The sequence below is a fragment of the Neltuma alba genome, unplaced genomic scaffold, assembly GCF_004799145.2.
Source record: "Neltuma alba isolate B1F8T4 unplaced genomic scaffold, ASM479914v2 tig00006653_pilon, whole genome shotgun sequence".
Lineage (NCBI taxonomy): Eukaryota > Viridiplantae > Streptophyta > Magnoliopsida > Fabales > Fabaceae > Neltuma > Neltuma alba.
Window position 1 is genome coordinate 105,921 of NW_021634531.1, and position 22,338 is coordinate 128,258.

At 37.9% G+C, this 22,338-nt stretch overlaps 2 protein-coding genes and 1 pseudogene across 3 annotated transcripts; 1 reads left to right on the top strand and 2 right to left on the bottom strand.

Moving 5' to 3' along the window:
* Positions 1-2,308: 2,308 nt before the first annotated feature.
* LOC114750808 (mitochondrial phosphate carrier protein 1, mitochondrial) lies at positions 2,309-7,869 on the bottom strand. 2 transcript variants are annotated; one of them, XM_028939414.1, is made up of 7 exons: positions 7,534-7,869; positions 6,868-7,217; positions 6,747-6,790; positions 5,960-6,174; positions 5,739-5,863; positions 5,529-5,587; positions 3,144-3,212 (listed from the first exon to the last, which is right to left on the bottom strand). In XM_028939414.1, the coding sequence occupies exons 1-6, from the start codon at positions 7,654-7,656 to the stop codon at positions 5,545-5,547; spliced, it is 900 nt and encodes a 299-aa protein (XP_028795247.1). In that variant the 5' UTR covers positions 7,657-7,869; the 3' UTR covers positions 3,144-3,212; positions 5,529-5,544. The 2 variants fall into 2 exon arrangements, with proteins under 2 accessions (XP_028795246.1, XP_028795247.1); XM_028939413.1 differs by lacking the exon at positions 5,529-5,587 and having other exon boundaries at positions 2,309-3,212; positions 7,534-7,867.
* Positions 7,870-13,211: 5,342 nt separating this feature from the next.
* Positions 13,212-19,634, top strand: LOC114750816 (monosaccharide-sensing protein 2-like; annotated as a pseudogene).
* A 1,004-nt stretch (positions 19,635-20,638) lies between these two features.
* Positions 20,639-22,053, bottom strand: LOC114750817 (RING-H2 finger protein ATL80-like). The gene has a single exon (XM_028939427.1). It carries the CDS (start codon positions 21,393-21,395, stop codon positions 20,778-20,780), a length of 618 nt encoding a protein of 205 aa, XP_028795260.1. The 5' UTR covers positions 21,396-22,053; the 3' UTR covers positions 20,639-20,777.
* Positions 22,054-22,338: the final 285 nt, after the last annotated feature.

Consider the following 22,338-nt stretch of genomic DNA (forward strand, 5'->3'; position numbering starts at 1 on the left):
TAAGATGTTGATTTGCAATTTAATGGTTAAATTGCAGTGAATCTGGTTACAATTAAATTAATAAATTTTAATCACTACCCTAATTTTAATGTTGTTTACCGCCTAGAAGATTTTTTCATTTCGATCCTAGTTGGAAATTATTTAACTATGTTTACACATTAATTATTTTACTTCCTCAATGGGTATTGAGTCGGTTGTTTTATTTCATGAGCTAATCATGGGAAGGTCAGACCTGAAAATACTCCGATTTAATCCAATCAGATGATCGTGTGTAAAAAACCCAAAAAAGTTGACATGTATGCCTCATCCTTATAAATATGTTAAGTGCTTGGAATTCAATGGATTTAATAAAAGTAATGTTAAAGCTTAAAAGTTATTAGAATTTTTTTAACCTTTGACCCTTTTTACTTTTTAAAAGGTGGTAAAAAGTGAGCCATATTAAGAATTATATGGAGTATATAGAGAATTATAAGAATAGGAAAAATATAACAAAAATATATAAAAATCGACCTTAAATAAACAACAGCAATGAAATTAATTAAAAAAAAATACAGCAAGTAAAGATAAGAAGTAAAAATGTAGTTTTAAAAATTTATATATTTTATATTTTAAAAAATAATAATTCAAAATTTAAGTATATATATTATAATTTGAATCTTATGATATACACACACATATGTCTCGCCCCTTGTGCCATAAGTTTCCCATTTTTAGCACTTGAATAAGAAGGGGGAAAAAAAAAGAAGAGAACAAAATCGACTGATTCTATACCAGTTTTGTCCATGGTTTAGGGCGAGTAATTTATTCTCCTAATTCCCCCTTAATTTTACCCAGCCGAGGCATAAGTTTACCAGTTGTCTACGTTGATTAACTATACTATTTGACCAAAACCGTGTTATTTATTTTAAAAAGGGATTTTTAAGCAAATAATCTATCAAATCTATGAGAGATGGGAAGTTAATTATATGCACAAGCACATTAGTATATCAAGTTGAGTTCCTAATGAAAAATGTGTGCTACGGTCTTAAACTGTCAAAATCGATACAAGAAGGGGGCAACCAATTGAACCTATCATATAACTTTTTACCTTTTTAAATTTTTACTTTGTTTCTCATGTTTATTTATTTTTTAAGGTAGTCTTTGTAGTAATAGTAGTGGTAACTAATACACTTAATTAGTAAGAATATTTAACTAATTTAACTAATTTATTACAAATAACTAGTTAACTAATTTACTTAATCCATTCAAATTAGTTAACTAACTCTTATATTAAAAATCGAAGGTAATAATTAACAATAATGAATAGGAAGCCTTTTGCTCGTGCAATTGCAAAAGGGTAAAACACGGGGACGCAGCTGAGGTTTGAGTCGTTACCTACCTACCTGTATCCACCATATTGGGTAACTGTCATATTAGTATACAATTAGTAATTATCTAATCAAATATCGGCCCCACATAGATAATAACAATTCCTTAATCATTGCCCGATCCCCTATTTTCAGAAGAGCTTTTTATGCTGGCTAGCTATTGGCTTTCCAGCCTCGCCACGCAACTGGAGTTTCAGTATTATACACACTTGTGCATTCTCCTTTCTTCCTCTTCTGCGAAGCAAGAGCATCTCCCTCCCCCAGTATAGTTAATAATTCCATCTTCTGGTAACGTGAATTGAATACACCAACACACGGATATACATTATCTGATAGTAACTCCAGTCCTAATTATAAAACCTCCTTTATAAACTACAAATGAGATCTTATAGTTAGAATCAGATTAGTTACACACATTCTAAAATAATTTTAATTACTTTTTCATTGCTTTTAGTATCCCGAGTATGAGAGTTTATGCCAGTCGGATTAGATATTTATAAAATCATAATTCACACAAATACGCTTAGTTTGTATTGTTTTTTTTCATTTCACTTAATTTTTAATTTAGCCATTGTAGTTTAAAATCTTGTAATTAAATATTTATGATTTACTTAGTGCTCAAAAAAAAAATTTATGATTTACTTATTTACAAAATTTTCGGTTAAGCACATATTGTTAAAACTGTCAGTAATTCTTACACATCGCATATGATCTAGAAAATCAGACGCATTGTTCATAACTTACAAATAATGCAACTTGTGAAGTTTTTTTTTTTTTTTTTTTAAAAACATGATATCTAACTAGATTCACTGTAAACATGGAAGGACGATATTTACTGGATTCTCCAAAGGCAAGGGGCAAATTAATATTCTGAAGATATTTGAAGAACCCCAAAACAATTTTCTTAAAAAAACAAAAAACATTGGACATGACAGCTAAAATGGGGCAATAAAAGATGTATAATTAATGAAGATGTAGGATGAAGCAAAAGTGGGGAGGGACGCATGAGATCTTGTGACATGTGAAGATGAAGATGACATTTGATGAGCAGAGTTGGGGGATAAGGAACCAGTCACGTTGGAAGGGCTTCAATTTGTGGGCATCCCTCCTTCTGGGGCTGTGTCTGGCACCACGCCCTTCATTCATAAATGATGGGGCCAAGGCCAACCCTTTCACAGCCACCAGAATCAGCCTCTCGTGACGCCTCCCTTCCTTTCACCCTCAATAATTCATCTAAATGCCGCCACACATATCTATCAATAATTCATTATTTTTAGTTCCTTCTCTCAGTTGTAGTTTGAGAGTCGGTTCTGGAACTATGGAGAGCATTACCCGACCATGACACCATGCAGATAATGAAGACAATTGTGCTACTCATACCAACTAGCGTCCTAGGCACCAGGAAAACCAAAATATAATTAAAAACCATCTCCTTATCAGATCAAGAGCCTGCACAAACAGTTTCTTTAAACATGCCATAAATGCCAGGGGAACAGAAAAACTGGCACCTCGAGCACTGCTGCTGAAGCTTCCCATTACATTCTTCCGCTACAAATTTATAGGATATGCAGAAATGATAGCTCTTGAACTGCAAATGTGGGACGCATACTACTATGCCCTCCCCATTCTTGTCCAAGGTAATTTAAATACCTTCAAATATAGTCTGTTACAATGACGAATCCAAGAAGGCTTGGATGATGATGGACAAAATAATCTTGTATACTCTATAAATTGACTAGCAATCAGGCGCGGTCAACAGAAAGAGGCGACTAGGTCATTCCCTTTACGGGAACCTAGCCCACCTCGTTTCTTCCCGAGTCAGTCACAACTTCACCACTAGTTGGCCTGCAAGGTTTCATTACAAAATCATGTCACCAACAAGGATTAGGCCTCATTAATAATATGACTTGTCAAATAGAACAAAAGGCAAAACACAATGGGGTAGGGCCAACCAAAAAATACAGAAAATCTCAGAAATTCTGCATTGTTTTGAAACATAGTACAATGCACCTGGAACTCACCGAATGTCATTTTTTGCACCGGCTAGTAGCCAGTGCAGAAGTTTAGAAGCATGCCAATAATTTTAACCCCATCCCCAGTTTTAAATAACAATTTGTTAACTATATTTAAACATACTTAAATGGCTCAAGCACACACAACAGCTACCTGTGCAATTTACCCCTCAATCATAAATACCCGACTATCAGGCCCTAGTTTAAAAAATTGATGTGAATTTATTTTGGCCAATAAAAATTCATGTAATTCAACTCTTCTCTTTGCACCCTTGACCAAGAGTCTAATGGAACCGAGCTGAATATCTGCTTTCTTAACAAATCCAAACTAATCCAAGCTTTGAGGAAATAAGGTTCAGACAATTTTGTGTGCTCTCAGTACTTGTGCATTAAAAAGGGAGGAAAATGAGGGTTCAATCTTTTTTAATTTTTTTTAAAGAGGTATTTTCCTCTGTTGGCCATCCAGAGAGAACATGGCACGATATAATCCAAGTGGCATGGATTTGTGAATTTATAGGATTGGTAGTCTTACAATTGAGAGGGTAAATTGCACCAGCCCAAATTGACAGAGGTTTAAAACATTTTTGCCTGTTTAAAATATTAGGGTTATTCCTACTGCATGATGGAATTTTAACATGCTTTCACAGAATCAAAGCTTTACATTTTCCTGTATGCTCATTGGTTATGTAATACTCATCCACACATTTGATGGTTAAAAATTGTGACACATTATCTCAATGATCATAGCCCATGGTAGCAATTTAGTTGTGTATTCTTAAATCTTAGCCATTTGACAGATATCACAGCTTATGGTTAAGAAAATGTTTCCCCCGCTTGACCTACTCTGCCTATATTCACTTCAACCACTCAAGGAAAAACAAATATCTTAGAACGTTCTTTTTTATGCTTCTTGCCTTGAATTTTGACATTTCAAGCATACAATTTTATACTTGTCCACCTGCTCTTCCATAAATAAACACTTCAATTAATTTAACATAAAATTGATAAATAGCAATGAGAGTTTAGAGAAGTTAAGCTCCCCTCTTACCCCCTCCAAGAAAAAAAGGGAAAAGAAAAGAAAAGAAAACTCCTTTCTGTCTTGAGCAAAGCCGTATTCCAAGGAGTCAATTCCTTTACTCAAAGACACGGCCCAAAGGAAAAATAGAACTTCTGTATAAAATAGATGCAAATCATACAATGTCTGATACATGAATTGGCAAGAACTAGACTAATTTATTCAAAATCAGTGAACCAGTGTCACAATGTTAGGATCACTTTTGGAGACTTAGGAAAATACATGAAAAGGGAAAGATGCTTTTGTTGGTCAGAACTTTGACTCGGCGATTCCTACTATTTCGGGGAAAGAAATAGGGAAGTAGGGCAGCTATAGGGTTACTGTAGTCAAAGTCTGTGAGAGGGATAAGTAGAGGACTGTGAGAGTCACTTTTTGGGGTCAATAAATCTTCCCTTTTGTTCAATAGGAGGGGGGAGGAAGAACGTTAAGTCAGGATTAGGCATCGGAGTGGAGAGAGCCAATCCTCTCGAATGATTGGCAGACCTGTTATGTTCTTTATCTAGAATTTCTGTTATGTTGAGACTGTAGTGTCTGTGAGAGTTGCATCTTTTCTCCTTGTTATACCATGTTAGAATCTGAAAGGTAGCCTTTTCCTTCCTTCTCAGTTTCATTTGTAAGTAGGACTTGTGTAATGTTCTTGTAGCAATGTAGTGCATTGCATCTACGTAATCTGTATTAGCTTAAATTTCCATCAGTGTGTGCAAATCTGTTCTTTATATAGCTGAAGGTGTTTTAACCTAGAAGTATTCGCGGAGGGTCATAACACATAACTTCATTCCTAATCCCCTTCCATGAGGTACCGTTGTTTTCCTCTTTGAAAACACAAATTCACATATTATTCAACCTCATTCCTAATCCCCTCCCCTGAGGCAGCCACTATACTGGATCAAACAGAGGAAAATGATAGTTTGTGCCCCAAGATTTTTTTAATCATTCAGGCCTCTCATGCTTTGATTATATTTGAATAAAGAATCCTTATCTGAAACCCAGAATTTGTGAACTGAAATTGTTCTAGGTAGTACGGACCAATTTTCTCTTTTATCGAATTGTACATTTGTTTTCTTAAAAATGCACCTTCAACATCAAATTATCAACCAGCTGTGTCTTTTTCTGATTGCTCACATTCTTCTTTCCTACACACACACACACACACACACACAAAACAACTAGAGGGTAAAATAACATCCCAACAGATATAATGGGAAGGGGCACATTTGACTTTAAGATAAACAAAAGTCTCTAAATAACATGTCATGAAAAATAGTTTGAGGGTAATGCACTTACAGTCCACCTATAACTTTAATTGTGTCATAAAACAACCATTGCATAGTTATAGAAGGGCCAACCAGAAGGATTCTAATAGGAAGGCTCCTCGTAAATAGATTGGTTAGACCAATTTTCCTGATAGCCTGTTCATAAGAAGAATAAATCATTCCATCAAACTTCCAAAATCTTTCCAATATTCAAATAAGTATCATCAAAGCCAAACGTAAAGAAATAGATACCAGCATAAGACTATCAGCCTTTCTGTTATAAAGAGAAGCTACAATATTGTCTGCAGGGTTCGAAATCAAGCTACCAACAGACCCAGCAGCATATCCAGCTAAACACGTCACCCCAAGTTGTTGAGTTATTGAGCAATCTTCCTTTCTTTTCTTAACAACTTTGCGATACAATAAATCAACAGAATGCTCGAATGTTGAGAACATAACCACAGAAACTGCCCAAAAAATCAACACAATAATTAATAGCCAGTTCATTGATGAACAACCATGAATATTTTAATTCACTATCAGTGGACTATCCATTCCATCGTCATGCTAATCTAAAGAACAACAAAAAGTTGATTATTATAAGAACACAGTCCAGTGTACTTTGATTACTCAGCACCCTCAAACCCAAAAAAAGAAAAGTCCACTGCCAATCAGCAGGCGAATAAAACAAAAGACCTGATCAGTCAGAAACGGATACTCTAATCTGGCCATAAATGTGTATTAATATAGCAACTCACAAATACCAATAGGTAAGTTAGTATGTGCACATATTGATTATCACTTCAATGCATGGAGGAGGGTATATTATCCATGCATTTATAAATATAGACCACGACCAGTGTAGGCATCAAATCGCCATAACGATGACATGTGGTCGCTGGTTGGTAAATTCCAAGTTATTACTCTGGCAAGTGGATGCATAATAATGCTGACATACCGTAAAACGCTAGACCTAGAAAAAAAAAAAAGAAATTTTGTTTGATTGCATTAAATGTCATTTCAAGAGATGTGAAATTACACGGAAGGTTTCGGCCCCAAAGTGGAATAAGCCCACGGTAGAATCTGCAAGCAGAAGTTAAACAATCATCCCCTAGAAACAGATGCAGACCAAGTATAAAACAATTGCATTAAGTATTTACCCTTGTGTGCCTTCTGATGCATACAACTTTGGAAAGCCATCAAACAGCCCCTTAGCGAAACAGGGCTGTGCCTGCACTCTCACTTTGACAGCTTCAAATGGGCATAGAGCGATATTGGCAAATACTTCAGCAGACGCGCTACTAACAAAGTAAATCACACTCCTATTACAGTCTCCCATTATATTGGAATAAAGTCCCTTGAAATATTCATACAGACCAAATCTGCAACCCCCCTGAGCCCCATATCCAAAGAACTTGCCGCCCCAACCTCTCCAGAGGGCAGAAGGCCCTTGTTCTCTTAATATGGTAGTAAAGCACGAGGAAATGCTGTAATATTTAATTGGGTGCACCTGCATGTGAAAAAAATCTCCCATGAGAAATGATCTAAGCAACAATGAAACTCTGGTACAAGTTTCTAAAAATTAAAGTGCAATTCAAGAACCAACTCAGATGAAGTAAACTAGCATTACAGATTAAAGAGATGCAGGCCTGAAAAGTGAGAACACTAACACAGAAATGGTCAAGACAACAACCATGGTGAGTGGAAACTAGGAAAAACAACTTCTGATGCAAGTTTTCCAGCATTTCAAAAGCAATGCAGTAACCCAATAAAATAGCTTTATGAGCTAGATGAAAGGAAAACAGAGCTAAGAAGGCAAACAAAACCTGCATATTGACTTTTAGGACGTCAAAAGGAGTGATGGCGAGATGGGTAGTGCCGGCACTGAGCATTCCTCCAATGGCGCAGAGCCCGTAATACCTAGGCGTGCCCTCGATGGTGGAATCCATGGACAGACAGAAAGCTAACTTTGGACCTTTTCCTCGAGTGAAAAACCCGACGTCACCTCTGCTCTACTCTTCCGTCCGAGTCAAGTGCCCTTTGAAGAAAAGAAAGCAACTTTGTGCATTTGCGTGGTAAGGAACATGAAGCTGCTGGGCGGCAGGGGAGGGAGGAATCGGAACCTTGTTCTGCGATGTGGAATCAGCATGACCAAGCATGATTCGAGTTCACGGTTAGGCCGCGCGTTCTTCGGGCCCTTCGAAAAGACGAGTCGGGTCACCCAAACTGAAGTGAAATAAATGGGTATCTTATTTATAAATACAATAATAGTTGTTGTTATAAAATTATAATGACAATAAAACTAATTTAATTCATTTATAAATTGATATATAATCTAATAATACTTATAAGTATTATAAGAATATCATGTAATATATGTTATAATTAAGTCTTGAGTAATTTAATAATATTCTTAATATTTCTAAATTAATCGGGTAGATCTTATATCAAGAATAAGAGGTAATATTATATATTTATTACTATCTAGGGAGTGAAAAATTATGCCACTCCTCCTGAACCTACCAGTTATATCTTATATTAAAGGTACTCACCAACTATATCTTATATTATATTAGATCCTTCATGAAAGAACTGTTAATTAATTTGAGTGGATTACAAAATTTGTTAAACTAGTTATTTATAATAATCTGGTGTTGTCTTTCTTAAAATGTCCTTACTAATCATGTATATTAGTTAGAATTATCATTTAATAAAACTTTTAATACATGTAATTACTATAAAGACTACTTTGAAAAATTAGATAAATATAAGAGATAAAATGGATTGAAATTTTATATTTATGATTAAATTAAATATCAAACTAACATATGTATTAAAAGACAAGAGCTAGTATCAAAGAGTAGAGATAATAAGGCCTTATTTTTTCTTCCCCCATATATTCTTCCATAAGAGATAATCATGTGAGGCATAATTGGACATCAAATATAAATGCCCTGCCCAGTAAGAAGGCCCCCATTTTTTCCTTTGAACATGTAAATGTAGAAATTTAATTTTATATTATACTACTTACTGTTCTTAATATAAGATCTTATTTGACTTTTATTTTGATCATCAATATAAAATGTCAATCCACTTTGTCTCTCACATTTATATATTTTTTTAAGGTAATCCTTCTAATAATAGTAGTTCTAACTAATACACTTGATTAGTAGGGATGTTTTAGGAAAAACAATACCTATTTATTACAAATAACTAACTTAACTTATTTTCTTAATCTCCTCAAATTAGTCAACTAACTCTTATATTGAAGACATGAGGTAGTATTATTTTAAGCATTTATTATTTAAAGTACACTGATTTGCTTGCGGCCTGTTATCTTACATCTTTTATTTTTAAGTGATAAAAATAAAAATTAATTACTTGCAAAAATAAATACATTAAACTATAAAATTTTAAAACCTATGAACTAAACACTGAGATAAATGACACAGAGTATTAGGATTGAGCGGTGTTGAGAAGTAAATAGGGCACGCGGTTTTTTTTTTCTTTTTTTCTGGGGAAATTAATACTTTTAATCAGGATAAAGCAAAAAAGAAGCCGAAATTTTCAGAGTAAAGCTCAGTAAAAGAATAGATAGGGCGAAGAAGAGGAGTCAACATAGATGGAGTTAGAAGGATGGTCAAGACAGGAGCGAAAGGGTATATATCTATATTTACTAGTTTTCACGTAAACTATTTAAAAGGAATTTATTGTTTTGACTAGAAACTTGATCACTAACATTAAACAGCTTATAACTTAAAACAAAAAAAAAGCGGGAGCAAAAACCAAAAGCAACGACGCGGAAAGTTCTCCCAAACAGTGAAAGGATGAGTGAGCGAAAAGGTGTGCAGCCAAGTGATTCCTTCGATCATGGAGCCCCCTTGCTGTGTTGATACTAGAGTATAAAGGATGGGTGGATAAGGAGTAACATGTGATAGATTATGTGACACTGAAGGGGGAATGGAATATGCAAAAACTCAACTATTGGTTTTCTTACCATGTTACGAACCAAATCACTTATGCATACCTATATCATGAGAAGAGAGGAGAGGATAAATACTTTTAATGGCTGTTAACTGATAGTTGCTTTATTGTTAAATTTGTCTACAATTTTCTTCTTGCAGGTCACTAAAGACAGGACGACAACATCTAGAAGCTTTTTTGAAGATGGCCAGTACCAGAATGCCCTTTTGGATGTGATGAGGAGGAAGACTCTACGCACTTGATGAGGAATTGTGCCAACACTATCCAAAGGTGGAAGTCAGTGGTCGATCCGCAACTATGGTCTACTTTCACTACTCTACAGGGGTCAGAATGGGTTAAATAGAATCTAACTATGGAGGCAAGTTATATTTACACAAAAAATATCCAATGGTCGATTCTCTTTGGTTATATATGCTGGAATGTTTGGGTTTCTCGATGTAACAAGCTTTTTGATTCTAGAGTAGCTGGTAATGTGATTAGTGCACATGATAGCTTATTCTATACTTGTTGGGATAGAGATTTAATGACCAACTATAAGTTCTACTTTGCCGCTCACTATGTAAAAAGACTGTACCCATTGTTTCCAGGAGGACTTTATCAAATTGGAAGTGGATGAATCAGTCTTACAAGATGGTAGAGACGGTTGTAGTGGTGCTGCTTGGAACAATCATGGCCAGTGGATTGGGGGATTTAGCTGTAAGATTGTATATGAATCGCTAGCTGTTGCAGAGCTTCTTGGCATGATTCATGGGCTGCAACTTTGTTGGAGCAGAGGCTATATGAAGATAGTGATTTACACTAATTGTGTAGAAGCCATGTCTTTGTTTTGTAGAGGCTGTGATGAGAATTACCCGTTTAAAGACATAGCTGACAATGCTAGACTTTTATTCCTTAGACATTGGACTGTTATTTTGGTACATACCACCGGGAAACAAATTTCTACTACTAATCAGTTAGCTAAACTCTCTCATTCCATGAAGAGTAACTTTTGTATATTAGATCAACCATCTTCTATGAGGGAAGGGGTTTGAGAAAGGAAACTAGGACTTCTTGACGTTTGGTACAATGTATTGACTTTTAGTACTGATTAAAAAAAAAAAAAAGAAGCAATGACACGAGAAACAAAAACAAACAGAAAAGGGAAACAGGAGGGAACATTTAGCCTCCATCATCACTTTCCATCTAAAAGGAATTTAGACTGGACATTGGTGAGCCCTCTTGAAACTTAACTCAGTCCACGTCTTGAAGGATCCTTTATGTTATGAAAAGAATTGTATAGAACAAAACTCCCTTATAGCCATACTAAATAGAGGGAGAGGAGAGCTAAAATTTGCTTAGCTCACCTATCAAACTCATATAAAGTTTGCATTTACGATGGGCCAAAAAAGAAGTTTGTGTGTGTTTCTGAATTTTAGAAACAAATTCTATCCTTTACATCACAAACAAAACTACGAATCACATTACTGCCATCAAAAACTTTCTCACATTTCCAAATCATTTTAAAAAAGTACTATCATTGCAGATATTGGGTGTCTACCGTTGCAATTAAACATCACAAACAAGAATAGCCATGTGAAAATATATTCAAAATAATGTAACAAGAGGAAGAACTAAGGGTGTGTTTGGTTGGAGGGAATGATGGGGGAAGGGAGAGAAAATAAGCCCATCTCCTCATTTGGTTAGAAATTTTGAAAGGGAAGGAAACTAAAATTTCCTGTCTCTCCCCTGCCCCATTTTGGCTTCCCCTAAGTTTTTTAGAGGAGAGCCAAATTGTTAGATCATTTTGCCATTATGTTTTTTGTGATATTTTATTAATACCTATAAAATATATTATTATAAGATTTATTTTAAATAAAAATTTATTATCATCAAAAAATAAAAAATAAATATTATTATAATTAAAAATATATTATAATAAAAATTATTTTAAAATAAAAATATTATTGCAATGAAAAATTATATTATTAAAAAATAAATTAATTTTTGTAAATATATTATGTTATTAATTAAAATATATTTTAAATTTGGGAAAACAAAATAATAGAAAAAGAACAAAAATTTCATTTTTTTGGAGCATATAAAATTTATTAACTTGATTATTTAAATTATATTATTATATTTATTAAAATTAAAAAAATTACTTTGCTACTTTTTAAATACACATATTAATATGATAAGACTGAATATTTATTGAATTACATAATTTGAAATAAGATATAAATGAATTTATATAATACATAAATAAAAATATAAACTAATATGTAAAGGTAAAATAGTAAATTAATTATTACTATCCCTTCCTTCCCTCCCTTAAATCAAAGAAGGGAGCATTAAATATCCCTTCCTCTCTCTTTTTTTTTTTTTGATTAAACCAAATAAGGCAAGATTAAACCCTCCCCACCTTTTCTTACCGCACCCTTCTCTCCCCTCAAACCAAACAGGCCTCAAACCAAACAGGCCCAAAGGGAGAAACAGAGAGAGGGAAAGAATCAAATCACTCGCGTGCCCTTCTGCATAATGGAATGGGCCTGCTGTGCCCATCGAATGAAGACGTGTTCGGGCTTGCTTCTCATCAACTAGCCCTCTTCTTTTCAATGGGCTTTGGCCCGGAGGGGTGGGGGAAACCCAACGCAACCAGATTACTTTAGAAAATACAAAGAAGGTAAAGACAAAGGAGAAATGATGAGATCGTATATTATTTACGATAAAAAAAAAGGAGATTCAGAAACGACAAGCATGGCGTGTCATATGACTGGAGAGACAATAATATTTCCTCTAATTTGTATTGCGCGAGTTTTACAAAACCAACCTGGCTTGACAATTGTCCCGCAAGTTGTGCGTGTCGTACAGGGGATGTGAACCACGTGCCCGCGCAAGATTGCTGCTACCTGAGCGGTCAATGCCATTGAAATTTCAGCAAACTTATTTTGTGAATCGTCAGGAGTTATTGATTAACGGCACACTATGTTCACAATTTCTAAATACGGGCGCCCGCCCAAACTGTATCCAATGAATTTGGGGAGCGAATCACATCTAGATATTAATACCCTTCCGTAGCTGTTTGTTGGCGTTCATCCCTGTTGTTTTAGTCAGGGGACTGGGGCAAGGCAGGGGTGCCACTTGCCTTAAAATATGCCGTCGCCAATTTAGCGTGGGATCCTAAACTTATTAAAACATGCCCCCCTCCAATCATGAGAACAGTAACGAACACATGTATGGGCAAGAATTTGAGAGGAGTCCGCATGAAATTAATTAATTCCAATTTGAGAACTGATCTCTCAAGTTAAGGAGGCAGCGTGGCATCTCCGCGCTCTCACACATAATTTTCAGACTCCATTTTATCATAAAAATCCGTCCTTTATTTAAAGTCCGTGTCTGGTGTGAAGCCCTTTTCGGACTCCTCTATCACTAACTTCCTTATTTCAATAATTTAATTTAGCTTGTCCCTCTTATGCTTGTGTTTGTATTATTGAACCAAACCACAAAAAAAAAAAAAAGGGGGGAGAGAGAGAGAGCGAACATAACCTTATCGAGATCTCGGCATTTGTCGGTTGACTTGGAAAATAAAATAGTAATAAATATCTGACAAAATTTCTCTTCCAGCGAATGCTGAGTTTGCAGTACTAGAATAGAATGCGGACGGATACGATGCGATTAGGATTCAGGTGATGGATAAAGAATAGCATATGACGCACACTCATGAACACTGCACTAATACAATAAAAATCTCCTGAACGACCAGGGGCGGGGTTTTTAATTCTGTTAATGTGATTACACTTGGAGTCGCAAATCGGCGTATATCCCTCCCGCCTTCTGCTTCACTCTCTCTGTCAGTGGTCGTCTTTCTGGAACGGTCAACACCTCCTGAAGCTTTGTTCTCCAAATAGTCTTCCGGGTCGGGTTTCTCGCCCCTCCGCCTCTGCCCCTAAAGATGAGTCAAGTTGTACTTGTTGCGGTTGCTGCAACCCTCGGAAATCTCCTGGTTGGATGGGATAGTTCTGCCATTGCCGGTGGGTTATCTTTTCATTATTTCTTAAGCATTCATACGTCTTTTCTTCATCCCTTCATCCGGAGGTTTTCCTAATTTCTTATTTTCAGTTGATGCCTATCCATGTCCTGTATGCTATCTCAAAATCTTAAGATTTCATTTATTCCCGCAAATCTTCAAAAGTAGATTTAGTCATCACTCAGAAACACAGTAGAATTGTTGTGCATCTCATTCGAAAGTAAGTTTATGTTTCTTGATTTTGGTATTTATATCCCAAATGCTTAGAACGGAAGAAGGCTGCTAATGGTTTAGGGGACTAGATCTCCTCGCTGAAAAAGTGTTGTTGCTAACCTCCTGCAGGGGGCATGACATATATAAAGCGAGAATTCAACTTGGATGCTGATCCCACGCTTGAAGGGCTAATTGTGTCCATGACATTTCTTACTGGCACTTTTGTAACAATATTCTCCGGCAAAGTCTCTGATTTGCTTGGACGGCGTCCTATGTTGATAATATCTTCCGTGATGTATTTCTGTAGCGGTTTGGTGATGTTATGGGCTCCTAATGTTTATATCGTCCTGTTGTCGAGACTATTCGATGGGTTTGGCATTGCTCTCGCCGTCACTCTTACTCCTCTCTACATATCTGAGATAGCACCGGCCGATATCAGGGGTCAATTGAATACTGTCACTCAGCTCTCTTGTTCTGCCGGCATGTTTTTGGCTTACTGTATGGTTTTCTCAATGTCCTTAATGGCCTCCCCCAGTTGGAGAGTGATGCTTGGGGTTATTTCTATTCCTGCTGTCGTTTATTTCCTTCTGACTGTGTTTTTCTTGCCTGAATCCCCACGATGGCTTGTGAGCAGAGGTCGAATTGATGAGGCTAGGAAGGTCTTGCAGAGAATACGCGGCACCGAAGATGTTTCAGGTGACTCTAAAACTGGCCTTTTTTTTTTTTTACCCGTTATGATGTCACTAAAAGCTTGTCATCATTACTTGTGAAAAATTTCTCTTCATTTTTATCTTTGACAATATGGATACGACACTCATTCATCGTCCAATTAACTCAAAAGTCACTATCATTACCGGAAAATTCCTTTGGACTTCAACTGTGGACAGTGCATTAGCTTTTTGCCCGAAATTTTTTCAAGGAGAATGGGACGTGGCATAGATTGAATTAGCTAGTTGGTTGTAGAGGCTTTGATGTCAAGCCCGAGATTCATTGAGCACAAAAGTTTAAAATGTTCCTTTGAAGCCTAAGGTTACATTTCTCATAATTTTTGGCAGATTCTAATTGGAGCTTTTATTTATCTACAGGTGAGTTGGCTTTACTGGCTGAAGGTTTGAGCCCTGGGGGTGAAACCACCTCCTTCGAAGAGTACATAGTTGCTCCAGTCAATGAGCTCACTGCTAACCAGGATGTAGGGAAAGACTGCATAAAGTTATATGGACCCAATGAGGAAGTTTCACTGGTTGCCCAACCAGTTAATGGACAGGGCAGCATGATATCCCGCCAAGCAAGCATTGCATCACAGAGCACAAGTCTCAAGGACCCTATCGTTACTCTGTTTGGTAGTGTGCATGATGCCCTTCCTGAGCCTGGTAGTGCAAGGGGCTTCTCCAAAGTGTGCAGCTTCTCAAGTATGGCTGATGTAGAGTCTAATCCCTATGGCACAAGTGACAACCTGCATGCACCATTGCTTTCACCTCAAGCTAATGCTGCAGAGAGGGAAAGGACTCAACCATTTAAGGGCGGCATGTTTGGCTTCATAAGCAATAGCAGCCTGAGAAGTGAGGGCATGCTTGGCATGAGAAGCAATAGCAGCCTGAGAAGTAATGGCATGCTAGGCATGAGAAGTAATAGCAGCTTGAACCAGGATAATGTTGGCGAAATACCTAGCAACACAGACATTGGTGGAGGTTGGCGGTTGGTTTATAAAACATCTGAGAAGGTTAAGGGAAGGAAAAGGGAAGTAGGACTCCAAAGGGTTTATTTGCATGCAGAAGCTGTCCCTGCGCCTCAGTTCAATTCATTTGTTTCAACTTCTGGTTATGATATACCTGTAGAGGGTGAAGCTTTCCCAGCTGCTGGACTAGTCAGCCAATCAGTGCTTGGCTCTAAGGATGCACTGCATGATCCTGAAGTTGTTGCGAAAGGTGCAGTTTGGAAGGCTCTGCTTGAACCTGGAGTCAAGCGTGCATTAATTGTTGGAATAGGACTTCAAATTCTTCAGCAGGTAACTCTCATTGGTCTTCTATAATTTGTACTTAACTATTTTCTTTCCTGTAATGATTGATATCCATTGTTCTCTCAACATTCCTTATTTTTTTTAATCAATGGCTACATTTCAGAAAATTGATAATTATGAACTATTGAAGATGATTAGTTACATGCATGAGATAACGATGTAGAGTTGATCTGCCCTTAATGCTTACAGTCCCCGATAGAATCAGACTCTTCTTTTGATGAGATCTGTGCCTTTTTCGACTTCTGTTTGGGAGCTGTACGCAGTTTCTTTTTTTAGGGGAATCATTCAATATTTGTCACTATTAGTTAATTTGGACTCAAGCTGTGTCAGGTTGCTAACGGAGGAAGTTTTTCTAATGTAGTTTTTTCCCCTTCGCAAGATTCAAACTCAAGATCTTCTTTAAGAGGCATAGAGTCATTTCTACTTAATAAAACCTTAATTGATTATCGCACACCACTAATATTATTTGATGTACATAATTTCAAATTGACCCATCCTTGGGAGTTACTTTATGCAACAATCCCCCAAGAATCGAATTCTTGTTTCATTCTCTCCTTTCTTTTTCCTCATACTATCTTTCTAGGTGTTTTCGTGAATCACAAGAACAAATATGCAAAATGGTCATGTCTGAGGAAATGGGCCGTGACAAGCTACTCAAGCTAGCCATCAGCTTTTGATAAAATTCTTGCATATACTCAAAACTACATAATGTTCTCTCCAGGTGTTGCTTTCTACACAATTTAACATAAGCACAAGCTGGATATGAGAGGAAAACTTTTGCATTTTGTTTTTGTTGGTTGAGTTACTACCTGCTTGCTTTTCCTATGTAGCTCTGAATAGAAATTTTATATCTTGCAGGCTGCTGGCATCAATGGATTTCTTTACTATGCTCCCCAAATTCTTGAGGACGCAGAGTTGGGGATCTTTTGTCACGTTTTGGCTTCAGCTCAATATCTTCCTCTTTACTCATAAACGTTTTTACAACTTTCTGTATGCTTCCATGTATAGCTCTTTCTATGAGGCTCATGGATATTGCTGGCAGGAGGTATGCCTATACTTTAAACTTAAATTTCTATGCTGTTGTTAACTGCAATCTTTCTCTCCGTGATTGTTCCCATCTATTTCTTCATTGTCATATTTTCTATGAGTGATTGTTGATATCTTTATTATGATGGAGAAAACATGAGTAACATATTTGGGTGTTAATGATCTGTTCTTCAGTGGAATTTTGACGTCTCTTTCATTAGATACTAGGGGACCAAAATAACTAATGGTCGAGATGTTACAATACAATATGTTATCTCTCCATATGCTTTGATCTTGGAGGAACAACTAATGGCAGCCCCTGGCTTTTTCTTTCTTTCTTTCTTTTTTGAGGGCAGGTAAGGGGGCATCAGCGGTGTGTCTATGTTATTGACCATGTGGGTGATAATTTCCCCCCATGCTTGTGTGTGTTGGATGCGTATTAATTACCCCCAATTGTTAACAAAACTACCAACCAATTTTTCATTACTCAGACCCACATGCACATGGCATATCTATTTTACACATAGATACAAGTTAAGCTAGAAACATGTGCGGAACCAGTTAGCTGGGAATAACGAGTAGAGAGAGAGAGAGAGAGCATATTGATGTGATCTTGGGTTGGCCCCAGTACACGGTACTTTGGAAATACTCGAGATCTTCCCACTATGGCCAAGGTTTTACACTTGTTCACCTGCAAAACAAGATTTTCATAGCTGACCCCAAACTCAAGGCTCCGGGTTTTTATATAACTCCCCTCGAACTAAGTACATAGGTGACTCTCTTAAAAGAATTATTTTTATAACGCTCACGCAGCTCTAAATAACTAGACAGCTCACAATTAAATCCGCTTAAAATATTACAATGAGAAATGTAATAATGATGTCTGTTTCGGCCCTTCACTCTTTTCTTCATCTCCTCAAATTCAACTTCTTGAATGCTCGAGTCTTCACCGTTTTTATGTTATGCTAAAAAATCTGTACTTTGTGGAGGGCTTCTCTTGATTTTCCGACATCCATCTTCCTTTTGTAGCATTGTGCAATATTCTTGTTTCTTTCTTTGGGATCACAACGTCTTCCTTCTTAAAGATCAGTTTATTAGTCGTTGTCCTTTAAACCGTGATCTGCATCAACATCGTTTCTGATTTTGTAATGAGACAGTTTCATCATTTAAGCTTCATACTATAAATGATTCAACATTAATCTTGGATAAATAGTCCGAGCATAATATTTATTTCTAAAAAAATTTCTCTAAACATATTTCAAAAATCTAAATTGTTTAATAATCTTTCAATATTTCGTTATCATCAAAACTAATTATAAGTTGGTTTGGGGTTCAATCTTGACACACATTTATATTTTGACTTTTCAATGTTTTTCATTTTAATTGATTTGAGGTTTAAAAGTAAAAACTGCTTCACACTTCTACAGACATTACCTTTTTTCACCATACTTCTTCAGCTTCTTGCATTACTTTTCACACGAATTCTTCTTTTTGTTGTAATTCTTGAGACTTTTTAGAATTATTATTAAAAGGTTAAAGCTTAATATAACTCTTTTAATTTTGCATGAAGGTTTTTTTTTTGGTTAATTTTTTTAGGAGTCAGTGGTGTGACGGGGAGCTACAAAAGGTGTCCACATCCCCTCATTCTATTGACTAACCTAATGGAAAAGGACCCAAAAAATTTCACCAGCACTGCCCTTTTATAATCTGGCTAGGACTGTACTACAAGTGCGTGGTTTGTTTTATAAGCACTCGTTTCTGACAACAGGTTTCTTCTGTCTGTACCTCATTATGCATGTCTGGCTGCCTTGAGTAACTACAATTGGAGCATGCGTTTGTAATCGAATGCGACATCTCATGACAATATATAATTGCGAATTGTCCATTTCATGGCAGGTCAATAATGCTGTTCACATTGCCAGTTCTGATAGGGTCTCTTGTGATACTAGTAGTCCGAGATGCTTTGAACATCAGCTCTGTCCTCAATGCAGCAATTACTGCTGTCTGTGTTGTGGTGTATGAAAGTGTCTTCTGCATGGGATTTGGTGTGATTCCCAACATAATATGTGCAGAAATCTTTCCCACAAGTGTACGTGGAATATGCATTTCCATATGTTCCCTCACATACTGGATCTGTACCTTGTTTGTCACCTCCACCTTTCCTGTTTTACTTCGACTCCTCGGCCTTACTGGTGTGTTTGGATTATTTGTCGCGGGATGCATTCTTTCTTGGATATTTGTTTACTTGAAAGTTCCTGAAACAAAGGGCATGCCTTTGGAAGTTATTATTGAGTTTTTTGCCATTGGAGCGAAGCCTGGTACTGATCCTGCGGCTATAGGGATGAAAAACTGATATCGTTGGAAGCAGCATGGATCATTGATAGATACGGAAGCTTGGGGATTTTGAGGCGCAGAGCTTATGGGTGGTGGGAGAATGAAATGTTCGGAGTTTGAAAGGGTGATCAGCGAGGTTCCTCTTCGTTATAACTCCCCGTGCACTTTCAGGAGAAAGAAATGGAATCCACCCACACAAGTCCCAACTTAGTCTCAGAGTACTGATATTGTTTATTATTATGCTTTTTGCCAGTGTGTGATCAGGGATGTTTCATGTTTCTACAATAAAGGCCATGCTTTAATGATTGCTCAATTTAGCATTTTGCAAATAAAGAATCACCGAATCAGAATGCGTTGCAGTAATATATGAGATGATTGAGATAGAAAAGACGAGACCAGGGCAGGATGAAAGGAAACTTGGTGAGATAGAAAGTACGACAGAGATGACATGGTAGGCAGTAGGGTTAGAGAGAAAAAGAATAAGGTCGCGTGAGATATGCATGGGCATTGGGCAACGCGTTATATAAAGAGTGAAAGGGAGAGGGGCGAATGGCTTTTCAGTGGGAAAGAAAATATCGGCGGCTGCTACTTGTCGGGCTGGCTAGATTTTCCCACTCACCACAGGGATCTGCCTTTCCTAAAGTGCTCACAAAAATAGAGGTGTTCATTAAAGGTGCTCCACTTGCTCCTTTTATAAAGTCTCTTCCTTTTTATTTCCAGATCGTACAGATCTTAAGCTTGCCGATGTGGAAAGTGGATGGAAGCGTAATGGGTTTAATTAACCAAAGCGTTTGTTTATATTGGTAAGTAGAGCCTGGGAAGAGACTCCCTCCGTAAGGGCCTAACCCCTCAACCATCCATTTCCTACATTTCCATCTCCTCCTCGTATCCCTCTCGGACCTACTACTATAGTTGTTCGCTTAACCGGCAATCTTCCCCCAATTCTGTGACATGTCAAATAACGAATGCTTTTTATTATTAGTATTATTATTATTCCCCCGGGGGGGCTCCCTTCCCTCACTAAAAAAAGCCCTCCAATCTAGATATTTTAAAGACCAACCTTGTTTCCTCTGCCTTGCGCGGGGTTGTTATATCTCGGCCTTTTGTTATAGCATGATCCATTCCCTTGAACTGGCCCCTTTGTTTTTTGTTTTTCAAAAAATAAGTTGAACCTTGTCGCCGCTCTACAAAATCTCCCACCTCCTCAGATTAACCTTTGTTTTCCAGTGCATGCACGGCGACGACAATCATTTTATTCTTTATTTATTCCGCCGTTTACCATTTGCTTTTCTCGTCTCTCTTTCTTGGTCAGGTTTACCATCTAGAATATTGGAGAGAGGCTAGAGAGCTTCATAACTATGACTGAGTTCACCCAGAGTGAAGTTCATTCTATTCCCAACTCCCAGGACTTAAAAGAAGTACAAATTTGTAAAATTTAAAAAACAAATCTACATATACATACAAAAAGTTTGCGACTACTTGCCCAGTGCTCAGGGCAAGAAATTATTAAACCCGCTGCTTATGTTATTATTGGCAGTAGTAGAAGCGGCATTGTCGTCCTCTCTGGACTTCAGCTCAGGTTCACCGGCAGAGCTACTGGCGGCTCCGGCCGATCCCCCGCCTCCTACCGCCGGGTACTGGCCGCACCTCTGGCACCTGGCTACCGCCAGAATCTGCCGACAAGAGGGGCACGAAGAGTGGGACCCCAGCCACGTGTCTATGCAAGCCACGTGAAAGCCGTGCCCGCACTGAGGAAGCACCCGGATCTCGTCGCCATCGGCGAACTCGGCCAGGCAAATCGCGCACTCCGACGTGGCCACCCACTTAATTGGATTGCCGTTAACGTAGGTGAATCTCGGGAGCGACCGCAGAACTTTCTTCTTCAGACCTTTGTTGGCCAGAGCCCGCGCGGGGGAGGCGGAGGTGCCGGATCCACGGCGGAGCCAGGCGCAACGGGCGACGGCGATGAGGCCGACGACGCATATGAGGGCGCAGAGGAGGGCGGCGAGAATAACGACGAAGTCGGATTCGACGGCGACGGCCTCGGGCGGGGGAGCACCGGCGGCGGCGCGGTCGAGGGAATTGAGGATTCGAAGCGTTCGAGTCATGATTGGGGGGATGGGGAGGGAGTGGAGAGGGGAGATGCTTAAATAATCGAGGTAGGTACTTATAGTTAAAAAGGCAGAGGCGGGTTTCAACTTTCAATCATGTAGAAAGCAAGTGGGGGAGAGTACAAGGAAGGGGAGGTAGAGAAGGATAAGGTTGGGGTGGGAGGACTGGAGGAGACTGGAGACTTTGACTCAGCGAGTCAGCCTAAAGAGAAGCAACCCAATTACGATAGCGGCAGGGGATGGTTGAAGGTGAAGGTGAGGGAGCGGATTTTAGAAATCAATCAAAAAGCAGATTCTGCAAATCAAACAAATAACAAAATCATGGTGGGGGCAGGAAGTTCCCAAGTTAAAAGTGAGGGATAATGTAAAATAAATGAAGGAGCCAGTAATAGCAAGTGGCGGGCTTCCCCTTTTCCTGTTTGTTGGAATAAAAATGATCCCCCGCAAAGGGCCCATGGTTTTTGCACCCCTTTTTCCTCTCGCCTCTTGTTTTTGCAGTTTTGGGTTCAATTACGCATCCAGGTAGATACACGCGACGCGGAGAAGAATGATAGAGCAAAACATGTGGTGTTGTCCGGGAAGAAGAGGGTCCCAGATGCCCATGTTCCAAACCTCCACATTCAATCATTGATCATCATGTTCTCCTCTGCTTCTCTTGATTATGTGCATTGGAAAGGACAAAGCTTAAATTAAGATACTCCTCCGGTCCTAAATGTAAGACCCCTATACACTCTTGTATAGGGGTCTTACATTTAGGACCGGAGTATTATATTTAAATGTTGTATTCTATTACTTTTTCGGTTCTAAATATTAGACCCATCTAATAAAAATACAAGAGGAGTATTATTTAAGCGCATGAGCATGGGTATTTTATCCGAATAAAGGGGCGGGGGAGCGTGACTGGGCGCTATGACTCGTGTTTTGTCGCATTGTTGGTGGC